The sequence below is a fragment of the Gopherus evgoodei genome, chromosome 3 (assembly GCF_007399415.2).
Source record: "Gopherus evgoodei ecotype Sinaloan lineage chromosome 3, rGopEvg1_v1.p, whole genome shotgun sequence".
NCBI classification, from domain to species: Eukaryota; Metazoa; Chordata; order Testudines; family Testudinidae; genus Gopherus; species Gopherus evgoodei.
Window position 1 is genome coordinate 136102625 of NC_044324.1, and position 24801 is coordinate 136127425.

The following is a 24801-nucleotide window of genomic DNA, read 5'->3' on the forward strand; positions in this document are numbered from 1 at the left end:
TCAGCTATGAGAAGGATTTTTCTTTTTCCTTTCTAATCTTCTGTTTCCAAGTTGTAAGTACAAAGTTGGTTTTTTGGTTTGTATTTACATGTCTATAGTTGCTGGAGTGCTTTAATTTGTATTCTTTTTAAATAAGGCTGTTTATTCATATTTCTTTTAAGCAATTGACCCTGTATTTGTCACCTTAATACAGAGAGACCATTTGTATGTATTTTTTTTTCTTTTTTTTTTATATAAAGCTTTCTTTTAAGACCTGTTGGAGTTTTTCTTTAGTGGGGGATTCCAGGGAAATTAAGTCTGTACTCACCAGGGAATTGGTGGGAGGAAGAAGTCAGGGGGACATCTGTGTGTGTTAGATGTACTAGCCTGACTTTGCATACCCTCAGGGTGAAGAGGAAAGTAATTCTGTTTTCCAGGACTGGGAATGGGGAGGGTGGAGTCCCTCTGTTTAAACTCACGAAGTTTGCTTCTGTGTATCTCTCCAGGAACACCTGGAGGGGGGGGGGAGAAGGGAAAAGGTTTATTTCCCTTTGTTGTAAGACTCAAGGGATTTGGGTCTTGGGGGTCCCCAGGGACGGTTTTTGGGGGGACCAAAGTGCCCCAAAACACTCTAATTTTTTGGGTGGTGGCAGCAGTACCAGGTCCAAGCTGGTAACTAAGCTTGGAGGTTTTCATGCTAACCCCCATATTTTGGACGCTAAGATCCAAATCTGGGACTAAGTTATGACATTCCTACTCTGTGCAACTGCATCCATTACAAGGGAGTTCGGTGGTGGATGAAAAAATAGGAAGTCAGCGTCCTTAGCAGGGACATAGTACCTACGTTCGGCCTCTTTGCAAGCTGGTACTAAAGATGCTGGGGTTTGCCAGAGAATGTCAGCCAGCTCCAGGAGCGCGATTTTTGAGGGTGCAGACGGTTGAAGGATTCTGAGGAGTCTGTGCTGCATCTCCTGAACCTCTTGAAAGTGGATATCTTGACTGAGTGCCACCCTCCTGAAAAGTTCTTGAAATTGTTTACAGTCATCCACGGCCCGTGGAGGCGGAGGGAGGAGGGCTCCTTCCAGGGCTAATGGAGAGTTAAGGACATGGCGTAACTTGCATACTCAGGAGGGGGCTCAGGCACCTTAGAAGTGGACGGAGCAGGAGATTGATGAACAGAAGGAGGCTGACTAGTAGGAGGATGTTGCCAAGGGTACTACTGAGGCCAAGGCATAGGATAGGAGAATGCAGGTGTTGCCCATGGGGGGGCAAAGTAGGGAAGCTGAGGCTGGTGGTCTTGAGCCATGACCTGAGGTGGCAGAGGTGCCTGTGGAGGAGAAGCAGGAGGGGAGAACTCCGCTTGTTACTGTAAATCAAGTTCACCGTCAGTGAAAACCAGTTCAGGTGGAGAGAGCGGCGGTTCAAAAAATGAGCTCTGTGTATGCAGGAGCAGAGAGTGAGGCTCAGGTGGCACTGAAAGCTCACATTGAGTGAGAAACTGTTGCTCCTGTTCCCTGGGCAGAGCTGAGCCGGCTCTCTGCTCTAGCTCATTAGCAGGAGAAAGTGCAAGTGACAGTAGTGCTGTCAGCTTGGAGGTGCCCTGCAGGGAGTCTGCTACTGGTGCCTGGGTGGAAGACAGTCTCGGTGCCAATGTTCTTCTCCCCGCAGGGGAGGATTGCGCTGCAGGCACCGCGGCCGTTTGTGATGCCGAGGAGAGGCGTGCTGCCAGCACTGCGGCCGTTTGCGATGCTGAGGAGCAGTGCATTGCCGGCACCGCGGCCGTTTGCGGTGCCGAGGGGACCGGAGCCACAAGGATCTTCCTGACACGGGAGGTCGGGTCCCTGCCTCTGTGCTCTGTCAGAGCTGTGGCTGAGGCATTAGAAAAAGCTGAGGCACCTGCCTTTGGTGCTGTCAGCACAGAGGGCAGAGATCTCACAGGAGAACCCCTACCCTTGTTAAAGTCTCTCCTGTGAGACTGTTCAGATTCTTGCCTCCGCTCCAGGGAGGGTGAAGCAACGCTGCCCACCGGTTCTGATCTGGCTGGGGGTGCGTGTGGGAGTGGGTTTGACCTTTCCCATCTCTGAAAGCGGCTGTAAGGATTTTTTTTTCATCATCAGCATTTTGAGCCACAGATCCCTGTCGTGACGAGCTCTTGACTTGAGGCTCGCGCAAGGGAGGCACTTCACAGGGATGTGAGTGTCCCCAAGACACTTCACACAGTATGAGTGCCCATCTGTCCGTGGCATGGATTCCTGACAGGAAATACACCTTTTGAATCCTGAAGCTCCTGGCATTATGAATTAGAGATGGCCGAGGAGTGTCTCAATGGGAGACAAGCCTGAGGGTTTTTTTTTTTAAACTGACTAACTAACTATGTAACTACATTAAAGGAAGGGAAACAACTGGGATGTAACTAATAATATTTCTATGTTACTGTTTCCTATAGAGACCAGGGAAGAGAAGGTAGCACTGCCCCAAGTCCCGTCTTCAGCCGAGGATGGTTGAGAAGGAACTGGGAAGGGTGTGGGCGCACACACTCACGAAGATTCCAACTAGATGGGAGATACCATATGGGTGCGTGCGCCCCAACCAGGCGCTGCTACCGAAAATTTCCAATCGACAGCGCCAGGACGCACCGTCACCTAGAGTGGAGCACCCACAGGGACAGCATTCGAAGAAGAACTAACAGTTTGATATAACAGTGTCCAGCAGTGCAGTGAGGATTGCAATCATCAGTGGCAGCAGCCACTTCACATGGCAATGATGTAGTTGTGGGGGCACATAGAATGGACTTCCATCTTCTTCCTTTGGTAAAATTCAGTCTGGGAGGATTCAGGCTTATTAAATCCTTCAAAATTGCATCTTTCAGTCTCATTCATGGTCAGCCTCCTGCTCTCCTTCCTTGACCTCAGCTCCATAAACATGTAAAAATATACGCTCTTTTGTACGGTGGACATAACCCCACCACTATAGTCAATCTTGCTCTCAACTGGTGCAAGAATGCAACTTGCTGCGATCATCAAAGTATCTCCTCCATTGTAACAAAATCAAACCAATGGATGTTAAGAATACAGTAACTTCTCACTTCAAGTCGTCCCAGTTAACATTGTTTCATTGTTATGTTGCTGATCAATTAGAGAACATGCTCGTTTAAAGTTGCACAATGCTCCCTTATAACATTGTTTGGCAGCTGCCTGCTTTGTTCACTGCTTGCAGAAAGAGCAGCCTGTTGGACCTAGCTGGTGGGGGCTTGGAACCAGGGTGGATCAGCAGCCCCCCATCAGCTCCCCGCTCCTCTAGGTTCTCTGTGTGGCAGCCCAATAGGCTATCGTTTGCCAGCAGTCCAGCTGTCCCTCCCTCAACTGCCATGTGCTGCTCCTGCCCTCTGCCTTGGAGCTGCTCCTGGGAGCCTCCTGCTTGCTGTGCAGGGGGGGAAGAGGGCAGTTAATATCATGGTGTCCCCCTCCCTCCTGCTCCTGCCCCCCCTTGCCCCTTCTCTATAGAGCGGGGGGGGGACGACAGGGCTCAGGACAGAGGGAGTTTGCTGGCAGCAGCTGCTGTCTCAACTTGCTGATCTACTTAAAAAGGCTATGTACTTAGAGTGCGGTCAGCATACTTAAAGGGGCAATGCACAACTTTCTCTCTCACACATACACAGGGTGTGTGTTTCTGTCTGCCATGCCGTCTCCCCTCCCTCCATTTGTGCTGCCTTGTTAATGTAGCCTCACACTCTACAACGAGTTAACCCTTGCGGGCTCAGCCGAGAGCTAGATCATCATTTAGCAGTAAGGCATTCCCTAGGAAATATCTCACCCTCTTCCATCCTCTGACTTCACCACCTCAAACTTAACCAAGCTTCACAACTACCATTGCTGTGTACAGTTTTAAATTGTTCGTTTAAAACTTTTGTGTGTGTGTGTGTGTGTGTGTGTGTGTGTGTGTGTGTGTGTGTGTACAGAATTAAATGTAATGGGGGGGTTAGGTTATATATAATTAATGTAATGGAGGGGTTAGGTTCCAGAGGAAAAAAATATATAGTCTTTTGTCTGGTGAAAAAAATTTCCCTGGAACCTAACCCCCCCATTACATTAATTCTTATGGGGAAATTGGATTCGCTTAACATCATTTCACTTAAAGTCGCATTTTTCAGGAACATAACTACAACGTTAAGCGAGGTGTTACTATTTAACTTTTGACACCGAAAACTGTTTCGATTACTTCCTCTCCTCAGCTGTTTTTAATGGCCGTGTTTCATCTCCATATAACAGAGCTGTCATCATCAAACATGTTGAACATTTGTATCTCAATTGTCACACAAACATCTCACTGACCAAACAGAGGTCTTTGATATTGCTAAAATGCCAGCGATGTAAGACCAATCCAATGAGTGACGTCTTTGGACATAGAACCTCTTGCTGTCAAATGATTACCCAGACAGATAAAACTATTCATCCATTCAATGTCATGTACATGCAGTATTAGCAGGTCATTCATTTCCATTTTATAGGAGGCATGCATAAATTTGGTTTTATCACCATTGATCTTAAAACTTATAGGTTCTGGAGTTCTTCACAGCTTTTCCAGCATTAGCTGTAGTTGGTCAGTAGTCTCTCCAAATAAGGCAATATTATCTGCCTACCCAAAATTCATTCCTTCTTCTTTAACCTCTATCAGCTGTGTCATCAGATAAGACTATTAGAACATTAAATAAAGTAGGTAAGAAGATGTGACAAAGTGGGACTGTTCTTAATGTTTCCTCTGAATACTGTGAGTGCCTCAGTTTTCCCTATGCATTTCTTAAGTCTCTAGGGGGTGAGATTGTTGCAGAGCAAAGGGTCAGTGCACATAAATGACTGGTACTCTGTCTCCCGGCAACTAATGGCTGGGGCCCTTCCCTCCTGCAAGGAGATAGCTAAAGGTGTTGGAGAACAAGGACCAGGTGACCTCCTGGCCCAGGAAAGGAACAAAGCCCAGAGAGAGGAGGGGCTGGAGATTGAGTCAGTTTGGGGCTGGCTGGAGATGAGGAGTGAAGTGCAGTCGTGGTTGTCTGGCTCACTACCCCACAAAATGGACCTGGCTGAGGGGTCTTGTTCTTTGTACCTACAAGCTCTGTTTTAGACCATGTTCCTGTCATCTAATAAACCTCTGTGTTACTGGCTGGCTAAGAGTCACATCTGACTACGAAGTTGGGGGGCATGCAGGACCCTCTGGCTTCCCGAGGACCCGACCTGGGCGGACTCGCTGTGGGAAGCTCATGGAGGGGCAGAGGATTCTGAATGCTCCAAGGTCAGACCCAGGAAGGTGAAGCCATGTGAGCTTCTTGCCCTGAAGACAGTGTGCTCACAGAGAGAAGACTTCACCAAAGTCCTGACTGGCTTTGTAGGGAGCAGTTCCAGAGCATTGCCCGGGGACTCCGGGACAGAAGCATCCCTGATGTATCCTTGATTCTACAGAAAACCAATGTGTAATACAACCATTGACCGTCACACAGTTAAATGTACCATAATACAGTTCCTCCACTGGGCATAGTAAGTCCTCAGGCATCCCATATTCACAGTGTTGATCAGTGTACTGAATCAAAAGCTGAATTAAAATAATTAAAAGAATATTAAAAAAAGACACCACACGCTTGTATAACACTTTGAAAATGTAAATGGGATCCTCCAGCAAAGGCAGTGGACTAGTCTTACCATTCCCAACGTACTAAGGTTAACAAAAACCCAAAGTGCAAATTAAAAAAAAAAGTTTTAAACAATCCTTTTCAAACCTTCTAACATTCATTAAAAGCTAAAAGAGATACAAATACAATTTTCTATTTTTCTGCAGTAGGTCGTCTTTAACACTGGAGAGAGGAGAAAATCATGGAGACAAGAAAAAACAAAGACAAACAACCCAAATAGAGAGCAGCAGCAAATACAACACCTTACTCTTGTTTTAATGAGATGTGAATTTCAGAGCCTGACACCATTTAAATGCTATTATTAAGTAGAGTTACTTTCTCCTCCTTTCCTCATTTAAACAAGGTAACTAAATGGAAAAAATATTGACCTGTTGGTTAATCCAATGATCCTTTATGGGCCCCTTGATAAAGAGTTGGGGCTAAATCAGAAAGAAGGTTTAAGAAGCCAGCGTCTAAGTAACCAGAAGAGCTAGTGAACTGGTGCAGCAAACAGGGCAGTTTGGTGAGGGAATTCTCCATGAGAAGGAGGAGAGACTATGTGATCCTTGCACTTGGGGCGAATGTGTCTGTTACCTTGTTGCCTGCTAGTTTGTTTGTTTATCTGCTTGCTTGCAGTGTGTTTGCTTGATTAAAGAGTATAGGGTGGTCTGCTGTGGGGCTGTGTGCTGAGCCAAGCGGCCTGCTAAGCTAGGCTGAGAACTTCCTAACAAGGCTCTAGCCTGCCATCCTTTGGTCCCTTATCCCTTTACAATCCCTTGATGGGGAGAAAGGGAGGTGGGTTAGCTCAGAGAGAACAGGAGTTTAAAAAGCCAGTTCCTAAGCCACCAGAGGAGCTAGCAAACAAGGGCATTTTGCAAGGGAGAGTGAGAGGCAGACACACCTAACAAGTATACTCTAAACTTAGCCCAATAACCCCTCAAAAAACAGCCAACTAAAAAAATTCCTGCTAGAGTAGAAACACTGCAGGCAGAAGTCTAGTAGCAGAGTAAGGGCTATCCACTTTATTACTCTGAATGCAGCATGTACGATATCTGCCTTGTATGCAGGTGCTGTATTGTGCAGTCAGCACAAGCAACTCGGGGCCCTCAGAGACCAAAGCTGCTGAACTTGACAAGCTAAGGGAGACAGAGAGATACACAGAGAAGACTTTGAGAGAGACAGTAAAGCAGACCCACACCTAGTGTGACAGCCTTTGTGCTGTTGAGAAGGATGAAAGTTTCAGGGAAAGAGTGGAGGGAAACAATCCCATATTTGGGACCCTCCTTTTCCAGATGATGTCATGATATCTTCTCTCACTCAGGATACCTCTTCAGGGATGGGACTCCAGTTATGAGGAAGAAATAGGTAATAATAATGGAGGGATTTGATTATTAGAAATACAGAAAGCTGAGTTTGTGATGACCAGGAGAACTGCATGGTGAACTGCCTGCCAGGTGTGAAGGTTGCAGGCTTCTTGAGACATCTAGATAGATATATGTGCAGTGCTGGGAAGGAACTGGTGGTCATGATACCTGTAGATACCAGTGACATAGGGAAAGGTAAGAGAGAAATCCTGGAGGCCAAATTTTGGCTGATAGGTAAGAGAGTAAAGACCAGGATCTCTACAGTAGCATTCTGTGAAATGCTTCCAGTTCCATGCTCAGGGCCAGCTAGATGGACAGAACTCCAGGGTTTCAATACATGGATGAGATGATAATATTGGGAGAACAGGTTTAGGTTTATTAACTTGGAATCTTTGAGAAAAAGAGACTTTTATACAGGAAAGATGGGTTCCACCTACACCTAAATGGAACCAGACTGCTGGCATGTAAAATTTAAAAGGCCGCAGATGAGTTTTTAAACTAAGGCCTCAGGGAAAGCCGACAGGTGTGGAGGAGCATATGAGTTGGAGAGATACATCCCTTACGGGGAGGATTTATTTAAGAAGATAATCTATATACTAGTAAACAGGAGAGGATAAAAGTTGATAAAGTAAGAGCTGAAGAGAAACAGTCAAATGAAAAAGAGTCCCATTCAGTTACAACATATGAAGACAGACAACTAAATATTGACAAGTTTTATAAGTGTTTGTATACAAATTCAAGAAATATAAATACTAATATGGGTGAACTTGAGTGCCTGGTATTAAATGAGGATATTGATATAATCGGCATCACAGAAACTTGGTGGAATGATGATAATCAATGGGAAGTGGTAATATCAAGGTACAAAATATATAAGAATGACAGACTAGGTCACGCTGGTGAAAGAGGGATACTATATGTAAAAGAAAGCATAGAGTCAAATATAGTAATCTTAAATGAATCAAACTGTACCACAGAATCTATGTGGACAGAAATTCCATGCTTGAATAATAAGTGTATAAAAGTAGGAATACATTACTGACTACCTGACCAGGATGGGGACGGTAACTGTGAAATGCTCAGGGCGAATAGACATGCTCCAAAAACAGAAAACCCAATAAAATAGCAGATTTCAACTAACCCAAAATTGACTAGACACATATCATCTCAGGATGGGATGCAGAGATAAAATTTATAGACAACATATGACTGTTGTTTGGAGCAGCTAGCCCTGGAACCGACAAGGGGAGATCAATTCTTAATTTAGTCCTAAATGGAGCACAGGATCTGGGCCAAGAGGTGAACATAGATGAACTACACGATAACAGCAACCATAATGTAATTAAATTTAACATTCTTGGGGGCCGATGGAAATATCAAAGAAACCCACCATAGGCGTTTTTTAACTTCAAATGGGGGAACTAAACAAAAATGAGGAAACTAGTTAAATGGAAATTAAAAGGAACAGTCACAAAAGTGAAATGCCTGGAAGCTGCATGGAAGCTATTTAAATATACCATAATAAAGGTTCAAATTAAAGGGATACTCCAAATAAAAAGAACTGTAAGAGGACCAAAAAATGCCACCATGGCTAAGAAGGAGAGTAAAAGAGGTGGTTAAAGGCAAAAAGGCATCCTTTAAAAACTGGAAGTCAAATTCTACTGAGGAAAATAGAAAGTAGCATAAACTCTGGCAAGTGAAATATGAAAGTATGATTAAACAGTCCAAAAAAGAATCTGAAGAGTAACTAGCAAAAGACACAAAAACTAAGAGCAATTTTTTTCAAATACATCAGAAGAAAGAAACCTGCCAAACAATCAGTGGGATCTCTGGATGATCGAGGTGCTAAAGGAGCATTCAAAGATGACAAGGCTGTTGTGGAGAAGCTAAGTGAATTCTTTGCATCCGCCTTCATTGCAGAGGATGTGAAGGAGATTGGCACTCCTGAGCCATTCTTTTTAGGAGACAGATCTGAGGAACTGTCTCAGATTAAGGTGTCAAGAGAGGTGGTTTTGGAACAAACTGATACATTGAACATTATTAAGTTACCGGTACACCAAATGGTATCCACCCAAGAGTTCTGAAGGAACTCAAATATGACATTGCAGAACTACTAACTATGGTATGTAACCTATCACTTAAATCAGCCTCTGTACTAGATGACTAGCTGATAGCTAATGTAACACCAATTTTTCAAAAAGGCACCAGAGGTGGTCTGGCAATAAAAGGCCAGTAATACTTCAATACTGGGCAAATTGGTTGAAACTATAGTAAAGAACAGAATTATCAGACACATTGGTGAACACGATATGTTGGGGAAGAGTCAACATGACTTTTGTAAAGGGAAATCATGCCTCATGAATCTATTAGAATTCTTTGAATGTGTCAAACATGTGGATAAGCGTGATCCAGTTGAGACAGTGAACTTTCAGAAAACATCTGACGACGTCTCACATGAAAGGCTCTGAAGCAAAGTAAGCAGTCATGGGATAAGAGGGAAGGTCCTCTCATGGATAAGTATTTGGTTAAAAGACAGAAAACAAATGGTAGGAATAAATGGTCAGTTTTCACAATGTAGAGTGGTAAATAGCAGGGTCCCCCAAGGATCTGCACTGGGACTTGTGCTGTTCAACATATCCATAAATGATCTGGAAAAAGGGGTAAACAGTGAGGTACAAAGCTGGCAGATGAAACAAAATTACTCAAGATAGTTAAGTCCAAAGCTGACTGCAAAGAGTTACAAAGGGATCTCACAAAACTGGGTGACTGGGCAACAAAATGGCAGATGAAATTCAGTATTGGTAAATGCAAAGTAATGCACATTGGAAAACACAATCCGAACTATACATATAAAATGATGGGGTCTAAATAAGCTATTACTGCTCAATAAAGAGATCTTGGAGTCTTCGTGGATCATTCTCTGAAAACATCCGCTCAATGTGCATTGGCAGTCAAAAAAGCTAAAAGAATGTTATAAACCATTAAGAAAGTTATAGATAGTAAGATAGAAAATATCATAATGCCACTGTATAAATTGATGGTACACCAAAACCTTGAATACTGCATGCAGTTCTGGTCATGCCATCGCACAAAAATATATTAGAATTGGAAAAGGTACAGAGAACGGCAACAAAAAATGATTAGGGATATGGAACAGATTCCATATGAGGACAGATTAAAAAGTCTGAGACTGTTCATCTTAGAAACGAGACAGCTCAGGCGGGGGAGGGAAGATATATCAAAGGTCTGTAAAGTCATGAACGGTGTGGAGAAAGTAAATAAGGAAGCATTATTTATACCTTCATAAGAACCATGGATCAGCAAACGAAATTAATAGACAGTAGATTTAAAACAAATATAAGAAAGTACTTCTTCACACAACACACAGTCAACCTGTGGAACAAAGTAAATGCCAACTATGATTTTAACAGCCACATTAACATGTTACTCATGTTTATTATTTCTTTTACTATTTTCCTAATTAAATGCATAGCTGAATTATAGGGAAGCAATGGACTCTAAATTCTAAGCAGCAATGGACTCCACATTCTAATAAGGATATAAAAGAATGCATATGTGCAGTGACCATCTCTAATTACATTCTAAACATTAGCAACTTCACACATTTCTACAAAACAGTAGAAATGTGGTAAAATGTCTTAGATTTGAAGTGTAATGATCAGAAGACACACTAAACACAGGAAGTGACCTTGAATCAAAATACAAATACTTATGTGAATAATAAATAAAATTGGACTTTACAATACTTGTATTGTACAAGAGAAAGCCTCGAGCAAAATTGAAAAAGGAGCAAATGCAGATAGGGGAAACCCATAACCAAACAGGGAAAATGGAAGGGAAGCACAAACATACACAGTGCCAAGGAAAAATACGAACTGGTAACTTTCACTTATCAAAAAAGGAGCCTGTCACAGAAGCCATAATTCAGCTGAAACAGTCTTGTTGCAAATCACACTTACTTTGATACGTCAAGCAGGAAGTCATTCAGTTCAGTCTGTTTGGCAAGACCCCTGCACACCTGAGGGAAACACATTATACATTGTTGCTTATTCCAGGAGAGCACTGAACTCATAGTGAAACTGTAGGATAAACATTTTATTGGTCTAATCTGTATATAAACAAACAAGCATAAGCAGTTACATATAACAACACTGTAAAATGTACCAAAAAGCTAATACAGATTTGTGTGTCAGGCTTCAAGTTTAAATATCTTTTTGCAGAGCTGTGGATACGTTAACGTGTATAAGTAATACATTTCTCCAACTCTGCTAAAAAAATACTGCCTATTGTTCTATGCTGTAAAATTTGAGGTACCATTGACTGGCATCTTTGGGTCCGGCTATGAAATCAATTTAACTACTGCACTTCCATAACAAATTCTACAGCCTTGCTGGGAATGTTAATAGCATTTGTTTGCTTTATCCCTTATCCTGTTCATCACTTCTCTCAGCTTGCCAAAAGAAGCACATAGAGGCACCTAATGAGTGAAGTGAAGCAGAAGTGCTAGACTCCCCTTTCCTATGCTCTTTCTTTGGGGAAGTCAACAGGATTACAGAGACTGAATATAATTAACAGTGCAGAGAAAGGAAAATATTGCTAGATGAAGTGAGGACTTTGAATCCCATTGCTACTTTATCAGATTTCATATTCATTTCATAGTAGTTGACAAAACAATTTTACTCCTAGAATGTGCAGGGAGCTTTATAGAAAGAATAAAGAAAACGGACCTTTACCGCTATGCACCTTTTATATCATAAAATACCATTCCAACCTGATAATGCTTTATGCACATGCAAAGTGGACATAAATAAATACACAAAATGTGAAGAATCAGACCCGTCATTTATGGCTCCTTAAAAGTGCTATGAAACAATTAACAATTAGGCCAAGGGATGACTTGATCACAATCTCGGGAGAACAAAATTTTGATAATCAGTTCTTGAGTCTAGCAGACAATGGTATAACATGATCCAATGGATGAAGATGAAATAAGAAATTCAGACTGGAATAAGGCACACATTTTTAACAGCGAGGACCATTAGCCATTGGAACAATTGGTGCTAGTGGAATCTCCATCACTGCCAACTTTTAAATCAAGATTAGATAGTTTTCTAAGTTATGGGCTCAGACTTTTAAAGGAATTTAGGCATTGCTGCACTGAGTCTTGCAATACCTAACTGGTTTAGGAGCCTACATCTCATTTTTCAAAATGGATTTAGGCATTTAATCAAGGGGATAGACAATGGGATTTAGGCTCCTAACTGCCTAAATCTCTTTTGAATATAAATTTTAGGCTCCCAAATCAGATGTTGCAAAGCTGAGGACAGCAACTCCTAAATACCTTTAAACTCTGGGCCTTGCTCTAGTTCAAACAGGAATTCATTCAGGGCTCTCCTATGGCCTGTATTATGCACACGATCAGATTAGGTGATCACAATGGTCCCTATAAGCCTAGTCTATGAATTCAGACTCACCTGTACTTGATGTATTGCTACCGAGGCCCATGCAAGATTTGCTGTTGCAACCTGAAACAAAATATAAGAAACTAACTTTGAGGAAGTCCGTAAATTTCAAATCAGTTCTATCATATCATTTTTTTGATCCAGATGCTAAATGTCTTTGAATATTCTAACACTTTACCTGCTGAGATGTTTTAGATCACCGGCAGGAAACTATATTTTGTAGGGGAGGGAGGACACACAATGAATTTATTAAAGGTGTAACATGACTACCAGTGGTTCATTGTTCTAAAAGAGTATTCAGGTCACACACAGGAAGTGTTTAATACTTCTAATTTGTTTTGAGCCATTGTGAGGCTCACAGAGCTGTGCTCTCCAGAGGCAGCATGAAAGATTCACCCCCAACAAATACAGGACAGAAGCAGCCCTTCCTAGAACTCAAGAGGGGCTTTAAAAACTACATTTCATACATTGTTTAAATGTTTCTGCTACACAATGAAAGATCCCATGACAATAAAATATTCTTCGTGAGGACCAATCCATTAAACAACCAATATTTCTAAGGGAAAATCTCTGCTTGTGGACAGACTCTGCTTTTTTCATTGCCATTTGTGTTGCAGAAGAATCGGATATGACCACTAGAACAAGACTACTGCTTAAAATATGTCAGTTTCTGTACAACATTTCAAACAAATATCATATAATTTGTAGTTAACTAAGTTTAAATAAGATGCGCTATCAGGCACACTCTCCTGTTCTTAGAGCACACAGGTTTTGTTGTGAACCAACAGAACTGTAAAAAGTCTACTGCTATATACTCTATTACAGTATTTCTCAAGCTGGGGTGCGTGGACCACTGGGGTTCCCCGAGGGTACCCCAAGGGGTCCACGGGCCCTGCTGATCAACTCCTCCCCCTCCCTTTCCAGTGCCTCCTGCACCCAAACTCTCACCCAGAGCTTGTATCCTGCATCCACTCCTGTGAGTGAGGGTGGAGAAGAGCCAACAACAGAGGGAGGGGAGATGGAGTGAGCAGGGGTGGGGCCTCAGGGAAGGGGTGGGGTCTCAGGGAAGGGGCAAGGGCTGAGCGGAGGGTCTGGGGGTCTCTGAAAATTTTTAGATCAAAATGATGGTCCTCGGGTTCCTAAATTTTAAGAACCATTGCTCTATTAATATACATATTTCCTATAGAAGATACTGTAGCTTTCCTAACTGCATAACTGTTGCATACAATGTCTTGTGAGAGAAAATTAAAAAGATTAAAAAGATACAAGCTACCTTAAAAATGCTTAGATTAGAACTAAAACATTTTATGCAGCATTATTTATTTCTTAAACAAAACACTAATGAATTATTGGAAATGTGGCAATTAGTTTAAAGTAAGTCTCAAATGTAAACAAACTGTCCAATATATACACCGCTTTGTACAGAACAAAATATGTGTAAGACCTACAAGAAGTATGGTTTTATTAACTGTTAAAGTTACTCTAAGGAAGGTGAGGTTACTCACTCTGTGTAGTAACTGTAGTTCCATAGCTTTATTGCTTCGGCACAAAGAGAAGGGGATCTTGCCAACCATTGTTGGTTGATGTAAAACATGCAAGCTATGCTGTCGGTCATGATATTAACAAATTTGTCTCTGACTCCTGACTGCCATTGGCTCCAGAAGGTTGATGTGTAAACTATCTTCTTGGGCAGACCATCTAACATAAACGGTATATGTCCCTAGATGAGCCTCCCAACCCAACGACAAAGTTAAATCTGTCTTTAAGGTGATAGTTGGAGCTGGCTGGATAAAGAGGACACTGACACAGACATTGTGAAGGTTCTTCAGTATATAAACTGGAAGCAGAGAAGGCATCACCTTGCATGACATGTTATGACAGTGTCTACCTTTGTCTTCAGCTTCTGAGACATACAATTTCTTGTCAAAGTCCTGCGGCTTATTTGAATCTTTGCAATGAGGTTTGAATGGGTCGAGAATGAGTCCATGGGTAGGCAAGCTCTGGCTGCTACTGTGTCTAAGGAGGCCCCTATGAATTCTATCCTTTGTAGAGGGGGAAAAGTGGACTCTTCTACACTAACCTGGAGACCTAGCCTGAGGAAAAGGACAAAGCTGTCTTCATGGTGGAAAGAACCTCACAGAAAGACCAGCCTTTGAGCAGTCAATTGTTGAGGTATGGAAAAACTATCATTACTCTCCAACACAGACAGGCAGCAACCACTGCCAATACCGTTGAGAATACTCTTGGAGCAGAGAAAAGGCTGAATGGAAGTACCCAACACTGGAAGTGGTCTCGGCTGACCAGAAACCAAAAGAATCTTGTTGTGAGATGAGTGAATCGTGATATGAAAACATACATCCTGAAGGTCGAGGGCCAAAAACCATTCACCGGGATCCAATGATGGACTTTTTAGCTGCAAGGGTCCCAAATTTCTGTGCTTTCACTAAGATGTTCTCAAGTTTTAGCTCTAGAATAGGTCTCCACTCTCCATTCTTCTATGGGACCAGAGAATACTTGGGAGTAAAGTCCCTTCCCCCTGCGCTGAGCAGGAACTGGTTCTATGGCTCCTAAGCTTAAAAGGGAACCGATTTTCTGTCTCAAGTATTTGCGAGAGGGATCCTTGAAAATGGACAGGGAAAAGGGGTGGGGTAGGAGATGCACGTAAAATGAATGCAGTAACCTGATCTTATAACCTTCAAGTTCAAGTGGTGAGTCAGGTGATCCCAGGGAGACATGTAATTCCAGCAACTGTGTCAAACCCGGCACCAATAAATGCTCAGTACTCATCAGGGGAGGAGAAACTCAGGATTATCTGAAACTAACAGGTAGTTGGAATACCTAAACTCCTGCAAGACTTTATCGGTTAGTGGTACTGAGAGAGGAGTCTACCTGGATGAGTGTGTTGTAGTGGAAGTCGTCGGTACCAACAATGTTCACTGCCTCAAAGAGAGTGTGGTCTGAGGTGGCTTTTTCGACTGAAGGAGTCATTGCGCTAGGTACCAGAGGTACCTAGGAAGGTCCATCAGTACCATCTTGCTAGAAGCAAGCTGTTTCTCTCTGCTGCCCTGATTGTGTTTTGATGGTACCAAAAATGGTTTAGGTACCGATGCACACTTGGAATCGGGGCTCCTAGAGGAACTCAGAGTCTTAAAAGCCTTATTGGTACAGGAGGAGCATGGAGCCTCAAATAGTATCCAGCCCAGAACCTGACTTGGACATGGTCAACTTGTGAGAAAACCAAGATCTTTTGAAACAGGCTCTTTGTGAGGAGAGGTAAAACTCATTTTCTGGAAGGCATTCCCAGAATGTGGTCTCATGGCAGAAGGGGCACTCTGTTCACTTGGAGACTCATAACCTGGATCTGAGGCAGGGTGAAGAGAGCTCTCTGTGATAAAGAATTGCAGTATAATCTCTCAGTTTTCCAAGCCACAGGACTGATGCAGTTAAGGCATGTCAATTTCATAGCCAACAGTACATAAGGGAGTGATGTGGCCATCATCACATCCAACTGCCTTTGACTGCCCTAACCCGATAGATCAAATACTCATTTTGCCCCAGGTGTACTGGAGGTGGCTTTTCTGTGGGAGACTGAGTAAGATTCAAACCTCTAACCTTCAGGATTGTAGTCAAGGACCTTAATCACTCAGCCACCATACCTTGAATAGCAATACACCTCAGCTCTGAAGGGCTGAACAGAAATTGCATTTCTGAGGAATGTGCATGCCCCCAGATAAGGAATGCACCAGGAATGTCTGCTGCTGACCGGGATAGCCTATTGGTAGGTGAGGCAAAACATGAATCTTCATGATCCTGGCATACCCCCTCACCTGGAGGGAAAACCTCCCAAAAGAGGTGGGGGAGGACCCTGAACAAGCACTGCTACCAAACATCTCTGATCAAATACATGCACACTTGAAGGGGAGCACCCATAAGCACAGTACACAAAAAATAAATGCTTTGTAAAAGTTGACCATTTGAGCTCTGGGTAACTTGTTAAAGTCCTTTTAAACAGGAGCAGTTTCATTCTGTAACACTAGTTCATGCACTTGTAATAGCCTGAGCTTTCTCTGATCTACCCTTCCAAAAGGTGTTGACAACATCTATAAAATCTATTATTTTAAATTTCATAATCAATAAACAATTGATAACAATATGCTTGAAATTATTTCCACTAGATGGAACAAAACAATTAGAGAATTTTCTGTGTATGAAATGAATCTTCCCATTCAGAATACCAATGAGCATCAACCAGCCTTATAAAGCCCCCTCTCCAAGTATGTAACAAGGCTCAGTTACAAAAAATATCAAAACAAAATGAGGAAAGGAAGAAGTCTGGGGTCAGAAGTAGCTGGCATCACCTTGAAGAGGGAAATTTAAAATAAAACAGTTCAGCATTTTAGGCCTTACCTCCTGGTGACTGAGATGGAAGGCTTCTTTGCCCCAATGCCGATAAAGCTCCAGGATACCAATCAAATCACCAATTGCAGTAACAATCGGCAAACAAAGAACAGATTGGATACGAGTCCCTGATTCCAGTCCAGTACCTTTGGGAAATCGTTCATCCTAAAAAGTGCAAACAATGTTTCATCAAATGTAAATATTATAACATTAATATAAAATATAAATCAACATTTCTCTCTCAGCTGGCTGAACCACTTCGCACAAACACCTAAACTCTTCATGTTCAAGAATTCAATCAAAAATGTCTCTCCATGGTTATTTTACAAATAGAAATGACCTTATCCAAAGTTAGAGTCAGTTATAGTAACAGATGCAAGTTTTGTATTTTTTTTTTTAAAGTACAACTCTTTAACCCTCACGCTCAGCAGAAACAGTATTTTATTGCTGAGGCTAGTCTGGACAACGGTAGAAAGAAAACTAAATACACTGGTAACTGCAGCTATGTCTACACTACTGTGGTAAGTCGACCTAAGTTATGCTACTCCAGCTATGTGAATAGTGTAGCTGGAGTTGACGTAGCTTAGGTCCACTTACTGCTGTGTCTACAATGCGCTGGGTCGATGGGAGACACTCTCCTTTCATCTTCCCTGACTCCTCATATTCCGGTGGAGCACTGGAGTCGACGGGAGCGCACTCTTCACTAGACCCACTAAATCGATTCCCAGTGCATTGATTGCAGCAGAGTCTATTCTGAAGTAGTGTAGACATAGCCTCTAAATTGAACTGCAGCAACTCAAACCACAGGATTACCAAGCAGGCAATAGCCTCTGTGGGAGTAAGTAATCAAAGCCTAAGGCACTCACTAGGTGCCAAAGGCCCCATGGAGACACAAATCTGCACTAACAATTCCCAAACTATGCCAATACTGAGAACAAAGGTGTTTTCTTTCTACAACTATGCAAGACAGAAAGACTCTTCCCTATATCTTATTGTGCTTTCCCACTCATCCTTAGTACCTGTTCTGAAACTTGTGCAAAAGTTACAGGAAAGAATGTCATGACAACGAACTGCTACCACAAAGAGGTCCAGTCTACCAAGCTGTGCCATTAATAAGATTGCCCCAGGCTTTACAGACTAAATGCCCCATGAAAGGGAACTTACCATGAATAGAAAAATTACCCATATGTTATTTTTTACTGGGGTTGTAACTAATCCCGAGTTTTAACTGTGGGCCCACACTCTTGAGCACTAGCCCTTTAATCCTCTGCTCTGAACAGATGATCCTTGCAGTGTGCTCCAGGGAAAGGAGAACACCCCTCCTAGCTTGGCGAATGTGCTGTAGTCGAAAAAAAATGCCTTCCTCACCCCAAATAAGGTGATCAGTTTCCCGATTAGCATGACAGCGAGGATCAATCTGAATGTCACCCATCGCCTGAAAACAATTGTCATTCAAGCCAATGGTAAATAATTCCTCCCTCAGGCAACCCCAAAGGAAGGAGAATGTGGAGAACTTCAGGCTGTCAGCAAGGAACATACCAGGAGGATCCTACTTCCACTGGCAGACTCTTTTAGTGCCTGCTTGCATGGAGAGGGATCATGCAAGTCAGTGTATAAGGGCCTGCTGCTTCCCCTTGTTGAAACACTCCCAAAGCCTCTGGAACACATTCACCATGGTCAATAACCCCTTGTAGAAAAGCAAACAAGAATAAGGGGTCTGGAAGGAGAGGAAAACAGGCCCAGTGGAAACAGACCTTGCACTTTTCCCAAATCCAACCCACAGGCCACCCTAACACTGCTTACACTCCGATGAGATGGAGAGCCTGAATTCTAGAAGAACATACACTAAATAGAAAAGATTTCTTCTGAGCCAAAAGTGAATGAGTCGGCACATATGGACATGCACAATCTTTGCAAATAAAGAGCTATTTGATAAGAGAAAAGCTGCCAAGCTATACTGGTGCTCTGGTGAGAGTGTAAACCAGAAGATATTCATACATTTTCCGCCACAAAACTCTATAATTTAATTATGAATATGAAATATACATATATAAAACATTAAAGTATTCACTGAAAACTACTGAGAAAATTTTAAAGTAATGCAAGTAGTGTCACGTATTAAATCAAAATTTGGTTGGCTATGTGCAAGTTAATAGAGTGCCAGTCACTTTAGCAGTCGGGCTTGGCATACTGCCTGTTCTGAGGGCTAGGAAGGGAATTTTTAGCTGATCATGCTTTTTTCCCCCATGGATTTTTATTGCACAGAAGTGTTATTTCCCTCATCTGGACAAAAAAGTTATTTTTTAAAAAATGTGTAACATTTATAAAAGTTAAAAAAAATATATAGGGAAGAGTTTTTATTAAACTAATCCAGGCATAGAGAATTCATGCTTCTGGTCAAACACTACTAATAGCAATGTAAATTATTTACTATATGAAAAATCCAGTTTACATTTCAACAGTAATACATTTTTTGGAAAAAAAATGCATGTATCTCTTTAAAAAGAGAAAGTAATTTACCCCCAGAATATCTTCTACTAACAAAGTTTTTCTGTATTTGGCTACATATGCAGATATTGTGGTGCCAAGTGCAATGGGCCCTGCAGGAATGAGCTGTGGTTGTCCTTCCTTAGCTCCCGGAGGTGTGAACACACAGAGGCTCTAATCAGAAGAAGAAAGAAAACACCATTAGAAAGTTTCACTGTACTTGCACAGTAATTTTTGTGTTATTATGTACAATAAATAATAAGAAGAATTACAGGATAAATTAAAATAATGTAGGCAGATTCATTTTTAAGATGACAACAATGAAACTGAGGTGGACTGATGGACTCAGCTTAATTGTGTCAACAACTGCATCAAGAGATAATAGCAAATTCATCCCTGGCATAAATGGATGCAACACCTATTGTAGTCAATATCAGCTGTGCTCACTTACATCAGAAATAGATTCTGCCCTTTTGAATACATTGTGTATCGTATAGAACTCCAGAGCAGTAAGTGACCAGATAACAGAAAACTACTCTTTTGTCAAGGATACATTTACTTCCATCTTTTCTTGTCTCCAGGGTCAGGTGGCTTTGGCCCAGAACCTGCAATTGTATCCAAGCAGATCGATATTTGAACCAATGTGGAGCACAACTGAGGACAGTGGGGCCACTGAGCATGTATGAACGTGTCCCCCTGCATGCATTCTGATTTGCTGGCTTTGCTACTCCAGATCAATCCGAGCTGATTATGTTGCTGAAGACTCAGAATTAGTTATGACAACTTTCACTTTATGAAAGCCTTCCACAAAACAATGACTTTTTTTTTTTTATAATGCTGAAGTATAAACCAAGGTAGCATTAGTAAAGTAAATGGTGTCAGCACAGGAAAAAGCTGCTGGTTACATAGCTCCAACTGCAGCATCAAGGCCTAAGGGAGACTAGACTAGAACATCTATATTTTTCCTCTTTATTATTAAAACCAAACATTAAATTACAAAAAATAAATAGATTGAACACAACCACAAGCATACACAGAGGCTAACCTGCCAGCCCTCCGGGTGCTCATCTCCCATTGAGAGTCTAGGAGAGTCACGTTCACAAGGATTTTAGGATCAACTACATATTGCAAGGAATAATCACACGCTGTAAGGCAAATGGACTAGATGATCATCATCTTCCATTTCATGAGTCTATGGAAGTAGTTATGGCTTTCTGTAAGGTATTTATTGCTAGATGCATGAAACAATTTCCCAGCCTGCCATGAATCAAAATAGCACCATTATCTTCAATAAGGAACTAGCCCACAGTTTTAGCACTATTTGCCTGTTTGTTATTGCAATGACAGTGCTGTTTGAGTTACTGTTTTTTGTTGGTCACTACTTCAGAGCTATTTGGCTTTCCTCACTAGCCAGTTGACACTGTACTAGCTGTACGATTTGAAGGTTTGCTCGGTCACTCAAAAGCATCTGACAGGCTGCCACTAGTGGCTGAAATACTGAGAGAATGTGTATCAGCAAGAAAATTAGCTAAAATTGTGATTAATGGGTTAAATAATTATTAAAGTTGTATTTCTAGAGAGCAGGACCATTCAACTTAATTTACTCTTTGCTTGTTAGTAAAAATAAATCCACAAATATACCGTTCTCTACTGTCAGAATGTTATTTTCTCTTCCCTTCTCCTAACCACTTCCCCTTTAAAATAATTTCTTTTTATTTCTCAAATAATCAGACATCCAAAGTTGAATGGCAAAACAACAAAGCAACATGTTAGTGATTGTCAGTATAAAAGTCATAAGACAGTTATATGCACAGGAACCAGAATATTTCAAATCTTAAGTGAAATCCTAGCTCTACTGAAATCAATAGCAAAATATCCATTGACTTCAAGGGGCCAGGATTTCATATCTTTATCTTTATCTACTTTAGGTAATTATATGGCCCCCTGATACCCATCACAACCACTCGCAGTGAGGTAGGGCAGTACTATCACAATCATTCTACAAGTGGAGACACAGAGAGGCTAGGGGTATGTCTACACTACAGGACTATTACGATTTTACATAAACCAGTTTTGTAAAACAGATTGTATAAAGTCGAGTGCACGCGGCCACACTAAGCACATTAATTCGGTGGTGTGCGTCCATGTATCGTCGATTTCTGGAGCGTTGCACTGTGGGTAGCTATCCTGTAGCTATTTCATAGTTTCCGCAGTCTCCCCCGCCCATTGGAATTCTGGGTTGAGATCCCAATGCATGATGGTGTAAAAACAGTGTCATGGGTGATTCTGGGTAAATGTCATCATTCAATCCTTCCTTCGTGAAAGCAACGGCAGACAATCATTTCACGCCCCTTTTCCCCTGGATTACCCTGGTAGATGCCATAGCATGGCAACCATGGAGCTTGTTTTGCCTTTTGTCACTGTCACCATATGTGTACTGGATGCTGCTGACAGAGGCGGTACTACAGTGCTACACAGCAGCATTCATTTGCCTTTGCAAGGTAGCTGAGATGGATACCGTGACTATTGCACCATCTGCCATTGTAAATTGGCGATGAGATGATGGTTATCAGTTATTTTGCACCGTTTGCAATTGGAAATTGGCAATGACGGTTATCAATCATTTTGTACCATCTGCTGCTGTCACGGGTGCTCCTGGCTGGCCTCGCTGAGGTCGGCTGGGGGTGCATGGACAAAAATGGGAAAGACTCCCCGGGTCATTCCCTTCTTTATGTTTTGTCTAAAAATAGAGTCAGTCCTGCCTAGAATATGGGGCAAGTCTACTAGAGAGCCAGAGAGCACAGCCGCTCCAGGTCAGAGCCCCAGAGATCCCGCAGAAATGATGAGCTGCATGCCATTCTAGAGGGTACCCCTGCAACAACCCCACCCATTGCTTCCCTCTTCCCCCAACCCTCCTGGGCTACCATTGCAATGTCCCCTCATTTGTGTGATGAAGTAATAAAGAATGCAGGAATAAGAAACACTGACTTTTTAGTGAGATAAAATGATAGGGAGGCAGCCTCCAGCTGCTATGATAGTCCAGGCAGGACATTAAAGGGTGGGGGGAAGAGGAGCGCAGCCTCCCGCTGCTATGATAGTCCAGGGAGTACATAATCTTTTCTTTAAACATCAAAGGGGTGGGGGCTGATGGAGCTCAGGCTCCAGCTGCTATGAGGAGGACCATTACCAAGCATTTTGTACTGTCTGCCAGGAATGACAGGGAGTCATTCCCATTTTTACCCAGGCACCCCTGGCCGACCTCACTGAGGCCAGCCAGGAGCACTCACAGGATGACGACGGTTTTCCACCATTTTGTACCGTCTGCCATCAGGAAAGGAAGGGGAGGGGATGCTGCTGTTCAGCGCCGCAGCACCACATCTACCAGCAGCATGCAGTAGACATAGAAAAATGGCAAGAAACGATTTTTTCCCTTTTCTTTCACGGGGGGGAGGAAGGGTAAATTGACAAGATATACCCTGAACCACCCCAGACAATGTTTTTGACCCTACAGGCATTGGGAGCTCAGCCAAGAAGGCAAATGCTTTTCGGAGACTGTGGGGACTGTGGGATAGCTGGAGTCCTCAGTCCCTCCTCCCTCCCTCCACGAGTGTCCATTTGATTCTTTAGCTTTCTGTTACACTTGTCACGCAGCACTGTGCTGAGTCCCTGCTGTGGACACTGTCTACTATAGCCTGGAGATTTTTTCAAATGCTTTGGCATTTCGTCTTCTGTAACGGAGCTCTGATAAAACAGATTTGTCTCCCCATACAGCGATCAGATCCAGTATCTCCTGTACGGTCCATGCTGGAGCTCTTTTTGGATTTGGGACTGCATAGCCACCCGTGCTGATCAGAACTCCACGATGGGCAAACAGGAAATGAAATTCAAAAGTTCGCGGGCCTTTTCCTGTCTATCTGGCCAGTGCATCCAAGTTCAGATTGCTTTCCAGAGCGGCCACAATGGTGCACTGTGGGATACTGCCCGGAGGCCAATACCATCGATTTGCGGCCACACTAACTCTAATCCAACATGGCAATACCTATTTCAGCACTACTCCTCTCGTTGGGGAGGAGTACAGAAACCAGTTTAAAGAGCCCTTTATAGCGATATAAAGGGCCTCGTTGTGTGGATGGGTGCAGGGTTAAATTGGTTTAACACTGCTAAATTCGGTTTAAATGCATAGTGTAGACCAGACCTAGGTGACTTCCCAGTCTCACAGGAAGTCTGTGGCAGAGCATGGAAACACATTCTGGCTTCCCAAGTTTGAAGCCTAGTGCTCTAGCCACTAGACCATCCTTTTCCCTCATCCTTTTTAATACATTCTTTGCATTAATAAAACCAAAAGCACTTTTTGAAGAGACTCTTTTTAAATAGGCAAGGGGTGGCTTATTATTAGTTTGGTGCTGAAACCATTAGTCCAAATGGTTTGATTTATTTCAATAGCAAAATTAAATAAAACTGTTTTAATCAATAATAATATGCAGGATTTCCATACAGTAAGTAACAGTAATGCTAAATAGCATTATGATTTTTGGTAAGAAATAGACAGGAAATATACTAAGAATGAAAGATCTTTATTCACGCAAAATGTCCCTATTAACAAAAATTATGGAAACAAAAATCAGAAAATATAGAATATTTAGGGAAAGATTTCTCCAAATAGAATGTACTGCAAGCTTTTTCATTATGCATCAGAAAGTCTTAATTGTCCAGACACATATGCAGTCATATGATTGCACTGATTAATTTTACCATCAGATGCTGCTTTCATTAAGCCTATTATAGGGATTAAATTTCCCAAGCTCCAGATACTATCACACATTATTTTTAAGGATAATTAATATTAATGAATTTGTCTATATCCTAGGTATATCAAACCTAAAGATTCCTTTTCCAACAGTGGAAAGTGATACTGCATGTACTCTTCCGTTATGAGAGAATCAAACTGTTCAGAACAGAGCATCACCTTGAAAGCCAGAACAAAAACACCAACTTCTTTCTGAGGTCCTTTTATTTTCCTAAAATGGTTTCAGTCTGGACATAAGGTTGAATCAGGGGATTAAAAGTAATTTTATTATTTAAATATTACAGTGCCTTAGATATGAATGACCCTTTGTAGACAAAGCAGCAGCAAATCCCAATAGATCTCATAATCTCAGGGCCTGATCCTGGAAACACTACCAGATACAAGACTTACCACTATGAGTAGTCCCAGCCAACTGATTCCTCATTTGACAGGTTCTTGTGTTATATCTGATTGTTGTTTGTTTTACAGCACGCAAACTGTGCTAAGCATGTTATTAAAACACCAGAAAAACAGGTCCCTATCCTGAAGAGTTCACAATCTAAGTCAATATGACATGGGTACAAAACACAAAGACAAGGAGTAGCAAGGGGCCAGAAGGACAACGGGTACAAATACAGAATCATG

General features: G+C 42.1%; 1 protein-coding gene across 1 annotated transcript in view; it reads right to left on the reverse strand.

The window, feature by feature from the left end:
• PDE10A (phosphodiesterase 10A) overlaps window positions 1–24801 on the reverse strand; it is a 307793-nt gene that overhangs the window by 68344 nt on the left and 214648 nt on the right. The window contains exons 6-9 of the mRNA XM_030556722.1: window positions 19404–19544; window positions 16893–17048; window positions 12498–12548; window positions 10983–11041 (exon numbers count right to left, since the gene is read on the reverse strand). Of these exons, the coding sequence (XP_030412582.1) occupies window positions 10983–11041; window positions 12498–12548; window positions 16893–17048; window positions 19404–19544 (407 nt within the window). The remainder of the gene's footprint in view (window positions 1–10982; window positions 11042–12497; window positions 12549–16892; window positions 17049–19403; window positions 19545–24801) is intronic.